This window comes from Sitophilus oryzae, unplaced genomic scaffold (genome assembly GCF_002938485.1).
Source record: "Sitophilus oryzae breed Bouriz unplaced genomic scaffold, Soryzae_2.0 scaffold_111_pilon_pilon, whole genome shotgun sequence".
Classification (NCBI taxonomy): Eukaryota; Metazoa; Arthropoda; class Insecta; order Coleoptera; family Curculionidae; genus Sitophilus; species Sitophilus oryzae.
Window position 1 is genome coordinate 1,637,340 of NW_022145749.1, and position 17,088 is coordinate 1,654,427.

General features: G+C 32.7%; 1 protein-coding gene across 6 annotated transcripts in view; it reads right to left on the bottom strand.

The window, feature by feature from the left end:
* Positions 1-17,088, bottom strand: part of LOC115883697 (protein pangolin, isoforms A/H/I/S) — a 480,212-nt gene that overhangs the window by 59,557 nt on the left and 403,567 nt on the right. For 4 of the 6 annotated variants that reach the window (XM_030902099.1, XM_030902091.1, XM_030902123.1 and 1 more), the window contains exon 4: positions 4,523-4,772. In XM_030902099.1, the coding sequence (XP_030757959.1) occupies positions 4,523-4,772 (250 nt within the window). The remainder of the gene's footprint in view (positions 1-4,522; positions 4,773-17,088) is intronic. The other 2 variants (XM_030902094.1, XM_030902102.1) reach the window with 2 other exon arrangements.

The window sequence follows — 17,088 nt, forward strand, 5'->3', positions numbered from 1 at the left end:
TTCCACTCCTTTAATATATCGAATACCGATAGAGTGTGTATTTCATCAGGATTTCCTCAAGGGGACAGTAAAATTTCCACAAAGGCTCTATGCTTTTAGGGTGTATGCTCGCAATGGAACTAAGAAGTTTGAAGGCACAATTAATGCGTCAAAGTATCAAGAAATTTTGAAAAACAGTCTTGCCAAGTGCGAGAGACCTTCACCAAGACATAAATTTTGTATTTCAATAGGATGATGGTGCATGCTATACGGCTAAGACTACTAAAAATAGTTTAACAATAAATGAAAGAAAAATTCCCTGATGAATCCCCAAAAAACCGTTGCCCATTTCACGATGATATTAGGTGAACTATGGCAAAATGTTTACCCTGACGTATGTCAATATTTAATAAAAACAATGCCAGATAGGTTTGCAGTGGTTGTAAATGTGCATGCCGATGTAACGCCATATTAAAATAGATATTTCTTAAAGTGTCTGAATATTTAGTTGTCACGATATTGTGCAATATTTTTGTTTATGTATTCGCCTACAGTTTATTTTAATATTTATAAAAAGTAAATTAAATCCTATTTAAATGCTCATTAGAAATTAAATTTAATAATTTAGCTTATGTAAATTAATTTTTTCAATAAATTTTTGTTTGTCCAAATATTTAGTTCTTTTTTTGTCTAATTTAGATAAAAATTTGTATGATTACGATATAACTTTATTTTCAGGTGTAGGTACATTGTTTTCTAAATATTTTACACTTTCTGACACTTCCGGTGTAAACAATGCGGCTATCAAATTCCTTATTTTAAATAGAAACCGTATATTATTTATCATTTGTGAATTCTACAAAAAATTTTAAACAAATTTCACGCCATTCGGCCGTTTTTTAAGAAATATCAATTGATTGTCACAGGCTGCTTTCGTAATCAGGCTATAGCTATGCATTACTTAGTGCGGAAAACTTTCCGGTTTTTCCGTGTACCCAAATATTATAATAGGGTACACGTTAACGTGCACCTAGACACAACGTAAAAGATAACACCATAAAGTGATAGTTGAAAAAATTACAAATTGTTGGTGGCAAGTTCATTTCGCTCTTAAAAATTAACCAAGGCATGTGTTGACATGTGTCAAAGAATAAAATACTCAGGAGACATGGCTCTGATAGAAAAATAATGTTTTAAGACAAGTTACTCAAGAAATTATTGCACAGGGTGTTTTAAAGTTAGGGTAAAAAAAACCTTAAAAGTTGACAGATTTATATACAGTTTGCTAAAAAATTTATAACAATAGGACTAAAAGCAAAAAAATATAACGCTTTAAACTTGACCAAAAAAAAACCGTTCCGTTTTTTTGCCATCTCAGTGTATATTTTTTCCATTTTATATTCCTTAATTATTTAGGACCAATTTGGACGCGTTCGTATAATCCAATTATTGCCTAAAATAATTCATGCGAATCTAATCAGACTAACAGAAAAAATACGTCAACTCCATATCAGTCAAAATCTATAAGTAGAAATTCCATATAAAATAAAAAAGTAAATTACAAAGAATAATTCAAAATATTCAAATTCTACTAGTCTAACAGTAATTCTATGACACGAATGTATATGACAGATCATGCAATACACAAAAAATAAATAAAAAAGCATTGTCACACTTCAAAATATATAAAATCACAAAATATATTACACTTTTTTGTTTAGGCACTTGATAGAATTAGTGATACAATTGCAACAGTTTAAAAATGGTATTTTATAATTAAGAGTAACACGGCACTTCAACGGAACATATTTTATGATTTGTTATATTTATTTGACACAAAAAGCTAGCAGCAATCTGGCTACTGCCCTCCACCACTCATATATATGTTTTTTGTTGATTTTTAAAAATTACATCCCTGGTTTTTTCGTTTCATAAAAAAATATCAATATAAATTTCAGTAACACAGGAAAAATATATTTATTTATATTTAGTGAAAACTCTACAATACTGACTGTAATTGAAAAAGGTATCTATATCTCCGAAAAAAAATGATAATAATTCATTAAAGTAAACAAATAAAATATTACTCCTAATTATCAAACAAAAATATTAGTAAGTTTTGTTTGGTAAAAATATTTAATGAAAGAGACGAAAAGGATTTAAAATAATGAGATACACTGTTAACAAAGAGAACATAACCTGTGAAAGTAAGTGGTGATTTTACTATTAATAAGCCAAAACAACGTTTGCTACGGTGAAAGATGTAAGAATTACTGGAAATGTGTAATAATACATGTCAATGAATAAGTAATAGTACTCATAAATAAATCAAAAGAAGCTTAGAGAAAGGCATTTATTTAAAGTCTGGCACAAATGGATTTTAATAAATCTTTAAAACTTTGAATGATTATATAAATATGTACTGTTATCTCTAAATATACAGGGAGTTGTAATCGTAACTGTTCGGCAATCTATTCTGTAGATAAAAATGAGTAAAAAAGTTCGTATAAATTTATGTACAAAAATGCTTTATTTCGGAGATACAGAGTGGAGAAATTTCATTTTTATTTATTTTTTTTTCTTCCAAATAATTTTTGAACTACTGTCAATATTTGAATGGGAATATTGATAATTATTATTAGATTGAAATAATAAATTTGGAAATGTTTTTGTGCTAAAGGGTCAACATAAACCCAATAAACTGTTTAATCATAGATTTTTTTAGAACAATGCAAATGCATGATTGATTAAAAAAAAATACTTAAAAATTTATCAATACAGTCAAATAGCTATCCAATCAACTTTGTTTATTTTTGTCAATGATGACATACAGGGTAGCGCATCTAGAAATTGAGTCTGGAAAGGGTAGTGGCAATCTTTAAATAAAGTAGGTACTAAATATAAATTTTAGTTTCGCTGAAAGGTATTGTGACTGTGGAAAGAAATATAGGTAGGGGAAGTGGGGGATACTGGATCACTAGGGATACTTGATCATATTCATTTTATTCAAAAATTTAATCCTTTTTAGAGATTTATCACTTCCAGGGCAAAAAGTCAAAATCCGGAAAAAAGTGTGGAGCTCTTGATATACCCGCTAGTTTCATGTTTGGACGCGGCGCAGTTCGTAACGTGTTTTCCACGCAGTAAAGTAAATAAATGTGCTCCTAGGTTTTTTTTATATTTTCTGTATTACTGAACATATTTTAGTTTTTTAAATTGTAAAATAGTGAGGTTGTTCTACATTTAAAATATATACTGAGGTTGTTCTACATTTAAACAGTAAGTTAAAATTTATTTTTATTTGAAATACGTTTTTATTGGGATACTTGATCACTATTGATGTGGAGATACATGATCACAACATGGGATATTTGATCATACTGATCATGTATCCCCTATTATTAGTTTTTAAAATTTGCAGGCAAGAGCCTTATTTGCAGGAGTCTGGTCAATTTGATTTTCTCTTTTAGATGCCGAAGATTTACCTATAAGCGAAAAGAAGGCGCAAAACCAAGAAGACACAAGAACTATCAAGACATCAAGAACTAACGCCCGTCAGTGTTGATAATTTAAAGGTCGGAAAATTTGTAATTGTAGTTTTTAAAGGAGGAAGAAGGCTATTATCTATGTACAAATATTTATGCGTGGTAAATTCTGTTGATCATGACAATGGTTTGGTTTGGTCATTAAAATGCACAGACGAAAGCAAAAAAATATTTTCAATGGTCCAATCAGATACTAGCGATGTGAAGTTTGAGGATATTATGGGAATAACTCCAGATCAAAATATTATTTTAAAAGGAGAACGAGTCTATTCTACACATTTCAGAAACCTTTAGATATATTTGAGAAGGCTTAATTTTTTGAAACTTATATATATAATTTTGAATGTATAAATAAAGTTAACTATAACTATTTTCCTGTTTTTCTTTCTAAGTAGTTTTGTTCTCACTAAGTTGTACTTAATTTATTGATTTTTGCAGTTTAAGTAGTTTTTATTAGTTGTTTAATAAGTGATCAAGTATCCCTTATCCTGTGATCAAGTATCCCACATCGTGGGGATTGTATATTCTACAAAACAGGTGCAGCAGGTGAACCGCGGAAATTCAAGAACAGGCAAAGATGACCTGCTGGTAGTGAATAAGCTAGTTAGCTGTGAAATAAGTATTAGTATTTGTTCTGTTCGACTGAAATTTAATATAAAAGGAATTTCGATGTAGCTGGGTCGTTGCCCTTTAATGGCTCTGATACAAAATTGAGTAATATTTTCAAAATTAACATTGATTTTGAACTTCTATTGTCTCTTTTTATTTGCATAAAAGTAATCTAATAATAATTAATAAAAAATAATTGCATAAAATCCAAAAAAATATATGTGTATAACATATTGATATCTTTATAAAATATTGTATATTAATATAAAATATTATACATTAATTTCATTCGTGAAACAAAAACACCAGGGCTTTTAATACCGACAACCTCGCCTCGCTGCCCCCTGGTTGGGGGGCAGCGGCGCGACCTCTTCGGGTGGTGGTGGTACCTGTGGCGGCGAGCAACGGGCCCAGGCGTCGCCACTCTGCGGGGCTGAGCGGGCGGTGTGGCTGATGCGGGGGGACCCCCGCGCCCGGCCCCCCGTACTCACCCATGGCACCAGCGGCGCCGCCCTTGCCGTCCAGCTGGTACGGGGGGATGCCCATATGGGCGGGCGGCGGCTGCGACAGCGGGTCGCCGTTGTGGCAGAAGAAGGGGGACATGTGGCCGCCGGGTCCGAGGCCCATCTTTCCCTGGAACAGCAGAGAGAAAGAAAGAATTAGATATATATTTACAGTGAAAAAAATATAAAGTAATTTTACAAAAAAAAAATATTGATATATTAAAATATTTTTAGTAAGAAACTTGTAAAAATAAGATATTTTTGAATACTTTCACAAAAAAATGTAATTTTGCAGATGTAATCAGTTTATTATTATTAAATGATTATTACTAAACGATATTATTTTCACAATGAGTTTTGTGAAGTTATAAATTAAATTTAAATCAGGTCAATCTTGTAGTAAAATTGCATGTGTCAAGACATATTTAAAAAACTTGTGTAAATTTACCATAATTTATTTAATAAAAAATGACGCCACGTCACGTGACTCCTTGTAAAGCTGATGCGCATTAAGTATTCGATTGAAAACGTAGTTAGGAGGAAATACCAAGAATAGTTCAGGAGATAGTCTCAGAGCGTGGGTGATTAATGTTTTTATAATTTAAGGGTAAGTATATTATATTAATTATGTATATTATTAATTAACAATCTACATTTATTATAATTTAATTTTATCGATTTTTTTATGTAAACATAATTGTTCCATGATCTCTATATATCAACATATCTCAAGTATTACTTATTCTTTACTGTGTTTTGGAGGACAAATTGAGTAGAGGACTTAGTCTCTAAGTTGGTAAGTTGAATGTTTTGATTAGATGCGTGTTTTTTTTCTCTTGCAGGTTTTTTTATGTTGTATCTAATGGCAATTTTCAAGGTTCCTCTAGACAAGAAGAGATGGCAATGAGCCAAACCTTTATAATAAATATTATAATTATAAAAACGTGTTTTATTAAGTTTATTAATATTTACTAAGGCTTTGTAAATTTACAGAATTAACGGTAAACTCACTATAATAAAATGTTTAAATTTGTTGTTACTCTTAAGAGACCTCTGACAGTGTGATAAATTTTAATAAAATTTTGTAATAAATTACATTAAATAAATGATTTATTAATTTTATTTTTTAATTGTGATTAATAAAATTGCGTTTATCTCATCGAGGAGATCAAAATTGACAAAATATCAAAATACAACTTTTAATCGGCTTTATATTGCTTACACACTTTTGCTAGTAAGAGAAAAAAAAGTCAGTAACGCACAAAAAATAAGACTTTGACCTCCTGTAGCTACTAAACAAAGCCAAATCGGGCACATGCTGATATGAAAAATAAATTTTATTTTTACGTGAGAATTCTCCCCATGAAAGATGGCACATGTTTTTTGAAACACCCTGTATAAACAATAGAAAAGTAAACAACCAAACAAAAATATTACGATATAAAAACGCCACTGACTGAATGTTGTATTTGTATAAAGTCTTTTTTGAATAAAAAAATATTCTGTTGATAATAACACTATTCCAAACCAAAATGTCCGATTTTCATGTCAACGACGAATAACACTCTTGCCGACAGCAGGACGAACGACGCGACGCGCGACGTACCGAAACGTAAATCCAGGACCAGCCTGGGAGTTAAATATGTCCAGCTGGCCGCTTATGAATAAACATTCGGTAAGGATTTATTTACCGTTCGCCATTTCGGTCGTAGACGGTAGTGTCCCGTCCGTGTCCTGCGTTTCCTGTGAGCCGGCTCCTGTTTATTCATGCACAGGGCGATTATCCCTAGTCCGCTTCGATATCTATGCAGAGTACGTGTATATTTCTCCGGGAATTATAATCCGTGGTGGCGTTATCGCACCGTAGAGCCTTGTTAATTATGGTTAGAAATTGTCCTTCTGTGGCGAAACTGCCCTTATTTGGCGGCCTTAAGTTAGATACATAAATTTGAATGGTTTAGTAGATGGTGTCTTTAATTAACATAAGAATAACTAGTCCGAAACAAGATAGGAGAAAATATTTTGTATTGAGGATGTATATGTATGCCTAAAGTATACACAACCAAACTTATATGGAATCATCTATTATTTTTCATAATTTTTGAGATGTATTAAAATTTTGTGTTTATGAATAAAACTCAGTCCTTACCAATAACTTTTAATGAAATATAATTCACATGGCAATACAAAAAATTAATCAGTTCCCAAAATACACAAAATGGTATTTTTTTGGTTTCTGAAACGAACTTAAGATTTAAATTGTTTTCCCATTCTGCTAATGCTGCATCAATAAGCTGAGCGAGATTTCCTGGATTGTTTCGACGAGCTCTAACCCTTCTTTTGAGCTATTCCCACAAGTGTTCGATAGGGTTTAGATCTAGTAAATAGGCAGGCTAGTCCAAAACTATGACATCTTCCGTTTCAAGACGTTCTCAAGTTACTCTGCTGGTATGGGGAGGTGCACTGTCGTGCACGAAGGTAAAATTATCCCCAATTGCAGCTCTCCAAAGAGTAACGATTGGTTCTAGCATCAAATCAACATATCTCCGACCCGTTAAAATTTGTTGAAGTGATAACAATGGAGTTTTTGCTCCCAGTATAATACCTCGCCAGAACAGTACAGTTCCTCCTTTATATCTTGGTACAGATTTGGCAGCCTGAAGTCTCGCTCGTCTTCCTGGAGATCTGAGAACCCGTATTCGATGGTTATCTGATCTTAGGCCAATTCTAGACTCATCCGAAAAAAGAACATTTTGCCAATTCTCAGTTGTCCAGTTTTGATGCTGAAGGCATCAATTTAGCCGGTCAATTTTATTTTGCCGAGATAACTGCGAGATCCGTAACTCTCTCATACTGTAAAACCCTCGTGCACGAAGCCTTTTTCTTATGGTTTCAACTGAAACGTTCACACTTGTAGCTGTCAGAAGCTGTCTTTGTAGCTCTGGATGAGAAACATTGGGATTTATTCTAGCAATTTAGCACACAAGGCATTTTTGATGTTCAGTTGTGACTCTGACGACTTTGTCTGGGCCTATCCTTGTGTGTTCCTAATTCCAAGTACCTTGCATATGTTTTCGATACAACATCCTGGGTAACGCCTACTATCTTTCCTACGTCTCTCTGGAGCATTCCTTGTTCGGTGAGGGCAATAATTCTTCCCCTCTGTAGATCTGTTAATCCAACATAAGACATTTTTGATTTTTTTTGGATTGAATTAAAATTACTGGACAATCGTGATTTTACTACTGAACACAAAATTCAAAAGAAAATAAATCGCCAGCAGTCGTTTATTCTTTATTATTATGTTTATTTACAACAAAAAGCCTTATCTTAAATTGTATTGTATACCAATTTTTATCCTTGCAAGAAATTTAGTCAAAAATAAAGCGTGATTCCATATAAGTTTGGTTGTGTGTATATACAGGGTGGCGCTTCTATACGACGCGGAGGCTCCAAGAAGAACGACAGTTTGTACTAAAATGAAATTTTGTGAGCCTATGTAGGTTAATTCAGAGCACTTTTTAAAAATATTGAGAGTTCTACAGGGAGTCCCCAAAAAAGTTACATATCAAAGTTGTTTTTTTTTAATTGAACACCCTATATATTAATTGATTTTCGGATTCTGGGAGAAAAATAAAGGTGAGTTTTGTAAGAGAAGTATATGACTAAAATATAAGGTTTTTGACATATTTAACATTTTCTAGAAATAAAAAACAATTTTTAAATTACAATAAAAGCTACCTACCTAAATTGCAATTACCCGGTATAGCCTAATATGTAGCTAAATTAACTATTGTACTTTAAATCAAATTAAAACTTGACCTAAAAAGCTATACAGGATGAGACAAAATTAATATTGAAAATTGGTCACATTTAAAAGCAAGTTACTCTTTTATTTTTAATTGAACACCCAGTATATTATTCCGATATTCGATGGGGAATTCATGTCTCTTCAAAATACCATTAAGGTTACGTTACCATTTTAATTTTTATGATTTAGTCAGTATCTTTATTATTTGATAAAATCTAGGTGGCTGCGATATGTCTGACGTTACTTGAACATAGCTGTCTAATTAGTCCAATTTTAACTAGTTATCATTTTATCTCAGTTAAAACAAAAAAAAATTCTCAGAAATTTGCCGAAAATGCAAACTTATCCTACATCAGAGAGAACTGATATGATTCTATTCTATAATTAATAGAATATTTAAATGCTCCTGATTTTATCTAGTCTGTTTTCTTTGGGAATATGTTAAAGACAGTGTTTACAAAACCCAACCAACTATTGTCGACACCATGAGAGAAATAATTGTAGTTGCCTTTGGAAGTAGAACTTTACGTAGCCTTTTAAAATCAAAAGATCTTTTGAAAAGAGAGAAAATCATTTTATGCAGTTAACAAAAAAGGAAACATTTAGCGCATTTGATTTTATCCAGCTAATTTTTGTCACATAATTATAGGTTTATATCTAGTTTCAATTCTGTAATAATTAAAATATGTTTTAAACGTATATATCTTTTTATTACCGATAAGTATTTTACTTTACATCCTATAATTTTTGTTAAATTAACTAAAGGTATATCACAGCCATCCTAGATTTTTTCAAATAATAAAGATCTACTGATGCAAAATCATAAAAATTAAAATATCTAGGAAAATCTTTGTCTGAGGGGTAGGCAAATTTAATGTTCCTACCACCAATGTTCCATATTAATTTTGTCTAACCCTGTATAACTTTTCGGGTCAAATTTTAATTTGGTTTAACATACAATGGTTATTGTAGTTAAATATCAGGCCTCGTATCAGGCTATACAGGGTAAATTAAAATTTAGGTAGGTAGCTGTTATTGAAATTTAAAATTTCCTCTTCATTTTTACAAAATGTGAAATATGTCAAAATCCTTACATTTTAGGCATTTGCTTCCTTAATAAAACTCACCTTTATTTTTTTACTAGAATCCGAAAATCAATTAATATATAGGGTGTTCCATTACGAAAAACACAACTTTGATGTGTAACTTTTCTTGGGAACACCCTGTACAACTCTATATATCTTTATAAAATGCTTTCAATTACCCGACATATGATCCCAAAGGTTAATTTCGATATAAACTACCGTTCTCCTTGAAACCTTCCCGTCCTATGAGAGGCGCCACCCTGTACAATAAAACTCAACTTCCGCATCAAAATACAAACTAAACATTACATCAGGTAAATATTTTACATACGAAGTTACACATCAGATTCGAACTTTTTTCTTTGACTTGTATCTATATAAACAGAAAACTTCTACACTTTTTTACAAACTTTTTTACGAGATATTTAAAGAAGTTTAGCTTCTGCAATGTTAAATTATTACCTGTTAAACCTAATTTAGTTGTGAACGAAAGCGGAGTGCAAGTAGTAATTTATCTTAAAGTAGAGTTGTTTACTTGTAATGAGTATAATTAGGTCTCCAGTTTATATCAAAACGAAACAATTGCTGAAGAAAATTGTATTAAAGGAACGTTTAAAATAGATTAAAGCATTTATAAAACGAATTAGTTATATTTTTTTCATTATAATATAATTATTTATAATAGTCAGTGTAATTAGTAAATTTATTATTATCAAAATTTACAGAGAAGATATAAAATTCAGTTTTTAAATTGTAGAATCTTCAGCAAATTAAGAAAATATGGCTAAAGGTGGCACGGTTAGCGAAATATACCAAGCGTTCAAAACAAACGCAGAACACTTTAAGAGGTAATGGCAATTTACATTTTATTTTTTAATTTCACATTAGTAAGATATATGTAGAAAAATTCTGAAAAATACAATCATTCTGAATATACTAAATTATAATTAAATTAAATTTAAAAAAAAAATAAATTAACGCCTGCACTTAAGCAGTGTTTACAAAAAATAACTTAAATTAATCTTATATATTTTGTAGTTTTTCTTACAGTAAAAGTGGCGAAAAACCCATTGGATTTTAAGAGACGAATCCGCCACAGAGGTATTTTCTACTATAAAAACAGATAAACAATTCAATATACAGGGCGGTCCAAACTGTATTCCGGAAACTTCGGCAGCATATTCTGCAGATAAAAATAAGTAAAAAAAGTTCGTATGTCCTAAATGTAAATGTATGTCCTAAAATACTTAGTTTCCGAGATACAGGGTGTAGAAGTTTCATTTTTATTTCGTTTTTTTCCAAACAATTTCTAAAATAACGTCAATATTTGAATGAAAATTGGTATCTAAAAGTATTTTGACATGAAGAATTTCATTTTGAAGTCAATATGACTCTTACTTGTAGAGGGCGCCACCTACATATTTTTTAACTAATTTGAAGTGTAATAACTTTTCGTCTGTACCTGCATAAAACTAGTAAGTAAAAAATATACATTAACAACGTTTTTTACGTAAAAAAGGTCTCTTGTTAAAAATCGCTACGAGTAATGGTTCTCGAGATATTTTTGGAATCGAAATTATCAATACAATGTCATCATTGACATAAATTAAACTTGTTGAGTTATTATAGTGAAATCATAAATTATATTTCAGGTACAGTCCTCAATATTACATATCATTTTTAACAATGTAGTACATGCCATCTCATATTTTTGAGCACATGTTAAAGTTGGTTTGTTAGGTTTGTTAAAAATGATATGTAATATTTTCGGACTGGATCTTCATATAATTACGATCGAACTTCAGGTAAGTTCTTTTGATCGATTAATTTGAAATGTTTTTGTGCCAAAAGCTCAATAGAAACTGTTTTATCATCATTTTTTCGAAGAAAAATTTATGATTAATTTAAAAAAAATGAAAAGTTCCCAAATTTATCATTTCAATCAAATAACTATCTACTCAACATGTTTATTTTTAGTCAATAATAACATGTATTGACTATTTCCATTCTAAATATCTTAAGAACGGTTGCTCGTAGTGATTTTTACCAAGAGGCATTTTTTACGCCAAAAATCACGGAAAAGTACATTTTTTCACTCAGTAGTTTTATACGGGTACGGACGAAAAGTTATTACCCTTCAAAACTCCCAGACACCAATTTTTACCCAAATATTGACGATACTTCAAAAAAATTGAAAAAAATGAAAATAACAATGAAACTTGTACACCCTGTATCTCCGAAACTAAGCATTTTAGGACATACATTTATACGAACTTATTTACGTATTTTTATCAGCAGAACATGCTGCGGAAGTTTCCGGAATACAGTTCGGGCCACCCTGTATAATTCAAGAAAAAATTCTCAATAACTAATGAAAGTCTTATTTAGATAAAAATATGAATATCATCCTGTGGGTAAAAAACTTTTTGAGATTTTACCGGCATCCGATACCATACCGATTTTGAAATCACGAAAGATACGTCTATCCGTGGTTTTTTTTTATTTTGGAGTTTTTTTAGTTATTTATGTAAGTATCCACATAAGTACAAGTATATATGATCTAGATAAACTAAAAATAATTGGCCCAGCATCATTATCATCGACAAGTAACATTTTCTCACAAGCTCCCCATCGACGACGACGACAAGAAAATTCCTACCTGTTCCCCCCTATGTACACATACGTACGCACACATGTATCCACCACGTCATGCATGCACTCTCCTCATTTCCATAGCGGGCCGCGGGCTCACCAAGCGTCGCCATGACGACGGCGCCGCCGAACCCAAGGGGGAGCACGAGCCGCGCGGGGCAAGGAGAGCGCATGATCGTAGCCGGCGGGGAAAAAGGAAAAAAGGGAGAAAGGCGGAAGAGGAGGGGGGAGGGAGGGGGACTCAACGCCGACTACGATGACGGGAGAGAAGATTATGTAAAGCTGGAGAGGACTAATCCCGAGGCCGATTAAAAATTCACGGCACCCCAAGTCCGCTCGGTTCGGTGTCTAGTTCAGAGTGATAAAAATATTATACCACGTATAAGATGGATCTTCTTCCTAATCGACTTTTGGAATTCACGATTTTTGGAAATTTGTTTAGTTTTTAGTTAAAAAACATAATTTCTCGATAATATGGGAACATAGGTATTAGATTAAATTTACAAGAAAGAAAATTCAGAAAAGATCCAGTGGTTCTCAAATTTTTAGCAAAAAATCATTTTTTTTTGGAAATTTTCAAAGTAAAATAACTCTGTTATTTTGGACTTATTTGAGAAATGATAAATAGAAAATATGTTTCTTTTATCGAGATCTACCAGCCCTTAAAATACTTGCACATATTTCTGGGACACCCTGTATAACATCAGAGGAAATTACAGTAATATAGGCGTGTACCAACGAAGTGTGATTGGTCCAACATTATTTAATATAAGATATACAGTGCTTGAGTCATAAAAAATGCTTTTCCCAAATATGACAATGAGCCACCCTTGTTCCATTTGAAAAAAATGAGATATGATTAAAAATACGATTTGTGTATCTTTTAACATGCCAGGACAAATTATACGACCAAATTTATTATTCCAAGGCCCCTTGATTAAAAGTTAATGTTTTCAACACAGCCAAGGCACTCTAGATTGAAATTTAAAATACAATTTTTTTAAGTGAGAATGTCAAAAGTTGACATATGATATGTCATTCTACTCAGAGTGTCATTTTCTATCGAATAAAGTAAAAATATACCGAGGGTTCCATTTAAAAATCAAAAGTTGTAGTAATTTCCGGCAAAACAGGCCGCCGCGCGGCGGACCAAAAACAATGACCGAAGTGGCCAAAAACAGTTGAATACGTTGATCAATCCTAATTTAGGTCATATACTAACATACCAAATCTCGTTTTTTTATCTCAAAGAATAAAAAAGTTATATGGGTGAGCCACTTTCGAGACGCACCCGGTATAATATAAGATTTCAAAATTTAAAGTCTGTAATATCAACATTACATATCGCGGTTGTAAATAAATATGTTTACTTCTTTGTTACTCCGAGTCATGGGGGGTAGTGGAACTTCTATTATAGTATGTTCACGTCCTTCGTAATTGTTTTTTTTAATCAGTCAACAACTCATTACATGCGCAAAAAGAAGAGCGCCGCCAGCAGCGTTAGGTGGATGAATTGGAAAAGAGGGAGACCGGAAAGGGGGAAGGTTTAATCTAGCGGAAACGTCAAATTTAGTCAAAGATACAAAAAAGAACTATTGTTCTGCGGTGCCTAAAAGTACTATGGGGAAATAAGCGACAAAATGCTGATGACGCGTTAATATGAACGAACGTTCTGTTCATATTTTTCTCTTCATATTTTTCAGTAACGAAGCTCATTTTTCACTGATTAAAAATTTTAATTACTTATACAGATAACAAATCTTGCTCATATATGCATTTCTCTCTATATTATTTTCTGACTTGTCTAAATGTTTTTTTTTCAAACGTCACAAAAGTATTAATTTTTGCGACGTGATTGACACTATAAAAAAGTCATTTTAACACCTAGGCATAGAATGTAGAATGTTTAGGAAGGGAGTTAACCACCGCGACCTTACAGATTTATTGTGTGTTCCCTTTTCTTGAGTTATAACGAGTTATAACTCATCATACAGTCTCAGGGCTTTAACAAAAGCCAGTATCTGATACGGCTACACAGAGGTCAGCTCTCCATCCTCGACATTAGCCGTACCAAAGTTCATGGCACGAATGATCGGTGTGTCGGCGCACTCAGTGATAGTATGTTCTGGTGTTTCCCCATTTTTCCCCACAGAATCCGCATCCACCGTTGTTTCTCAGCTTCAGCCTTCTGAGATGTTCGTTGAAGAGATAGTGTCCTGTTAGAAACCCCGTGACAATCCGAAGATTGTTTTTACTTAAATCAAGGAAAACCCTTGATTTTTATCGATCGTAAGTTCTGAGGAACTTTTTAGCGTATCTTAGCCCGTTGGAGGACACCCAGTCCAGGTTACGGATGGCGTCTTCCAGATTCATCAGTTGGTTCCCGCTTGGAAAACAGAACGGTTCTGGTCCAGTTAGAGGAGTGTTCGTTCCTTTTCAAGCTAGATCATTTGCTTTTTCATTGCATTCTATCACTTGGTGAGCAGGCACCCAGAGTAGGAGTTTTTTTTCTTTGCCTAATTTGATGAGTTTCTCTAGGCATTCTTTGACCAACTTCGAATTGATGGTTACTGATTTGATCGCGTTTTTAGTGCTGCTTGACTATCGGATAGGATAGAAATTTCCTATTTTCGATAGTTCCTATCTAAGCGTAAATTTTCGATAGCGTAAATTTCTGCCTGAATTATGCTGGGGTAGGTGCCCATTATGCCTAGGCATAAAAGTGAAAAGTGAAGCACTTTTACGCCTAAGCACAAAAGTACGAAAATATTATTATTAAACTTACAAAGTGCCAAATTCAACGACCGTAACCATAGTTTCTCGATATGCAGGGTGGTCCGAACTGTATTCCGGAAACTTCGCCAGCATATTTTGCAGATAAAAATAAGTAAAAAGTTCATGTAAATGTATGTCCTAAAATGCCTAGTGTAGGTTAATATAATAGAAAAAATATGATATAATGAAAGTAGTTTCGAAAAATATAATAATATACCGGGTGTTCCATTTAAAGTAACAAAGATGCTACCACTTTTAGTACGAAGCGGAACACCGTTAATGCTGAAAATAATTTAGACAGATGGAGCTGTGCCTTTATATACAAATAATGTGCCTTTATATACAAATAAGAATTTTAAAAAAATCCTATCACCGGTTCTCAATAAACGTCTAACGTGTCACCGCAGCGAATCACCCTGTATTTATAAAAAAAACAGCATTAATCAAATTAGAGACATCTTAGTATTAAAAAAGTTTCAAATATGTCGAAAATTTGATATAAAAATAATATTTCAAAAACTACTTTGGATAGATATGATACGATGGTATTACTGGAATAAGGATTTTGTGGCAAATCCACTGAGCAAAAAAATATAGTCTTCTGTTAAAACAAATATAACTTAGTAAAAATACCATCCTGTATATCAATGAAACTATTTGTAAAATATGTAACAATTGTAGTATAAATCGCGGATAGAAAACCTGATATGGGGTAATAAAAAATAGCAGGAACATACAATAACTTACAAACACTTTTTTAGATATGACAAGATGAGGAAAAATATAAGAGGGCGTAATTCAAGGCTAGAAGCAATTCGCATTTTTATTCGGCGCCGCCTTATCTAATACTTCGAGATCAAACGAAACCGTCAAATTCATATGCACCCCGACTTTTCTCCCAGCAGAGTAGGAGGGGCAGGTCCGTTCATGGCGCGTCCCCACGATCCTTTGATATTGAAATATGCCTACCTCTCCTTAGATACGTTGTTTTCCGATATAATTGAGATTCGTAATGTTGTTTCATGGGGGCAGCGTTGCCCAACTTTAAAATTAAATCGTCAAATCCCACTTTTTTCGGTAAAGTTAGTCCATAAACCATTAAATAAAAAACTACCAAAAGAGTTTTGATTTACGGTTAGGTACTCAATAAATGAAGGTATTCTAAGAATTTATTAAAAATATATTTCTAGTAAAAATAAATAAGTTATTGTGAAGGGTAATGGCAAAAAACAGACGATGTAGGAAAACTTACTTTTACTGAGAAATTTAATTTAAAGACAGATTTACACGTATCAGGCCCTGCGGACGTGTCAGGCTGGCGCCAGTCCCACTGGTACACCGGCGCGGCGCCGGCTCATCAATAGCTCTACGCTGGACTATGTTGTTTACACGTTTACATTAGCTGATGACAGTTTTACTGGTACGCCAGCTCTTGGCTCGGGCAGAACTGGCTCACGTTGTTTACACCAGTCCAGTTAGTTGAAAGCTTTTATATCTGTGGTCAGTTGTGAGGTTATCTTGTCACTTGAAAAATGAACTCGAAAAAACTTTGTTGTTAAAAATGAAATGTATACATAAAATGTCTATTTTTGTACTAAAAAAACTGTATTATTTTTGGAAATTAGGTTCGTTTGACCAAAATCAATTTTGTTGATAAATTATAGTCAAAGATATCAAGAGCAAAACGTGAAGTGAATCACATAAATAGGATGTTACTTAGCACTAATATTAGCAATCATTAGTAAAACAATTAAATTGTGACACTTCGGCCAATATTACAACACAATATTACAACACAATTTTTAACCACAACCATTTAACAAAATAATCAATCTAACGTTTTTGTAATTTTCAGAACACTGCATCTGGCAACATTGCACAGCGGATTTTACGTTTATTTCGCTCGTGTCCTATTAGGCACAAGCGTACACACACATACGTTTTCTGTTTTTCCTTTTTTCATGTTCCCCATAGCGGTGTTTTTCTTTTACCAAATCGACACATTTCTCGTTTCCAAGCGTAATGGGATTTTTATATAAAATTTCCCGTACATAAAATACGTTTTCCGTTTGTATTTGGCGACAAATATTAAATTTACGACAGAAATACAAATATGAATCTGATGAAAA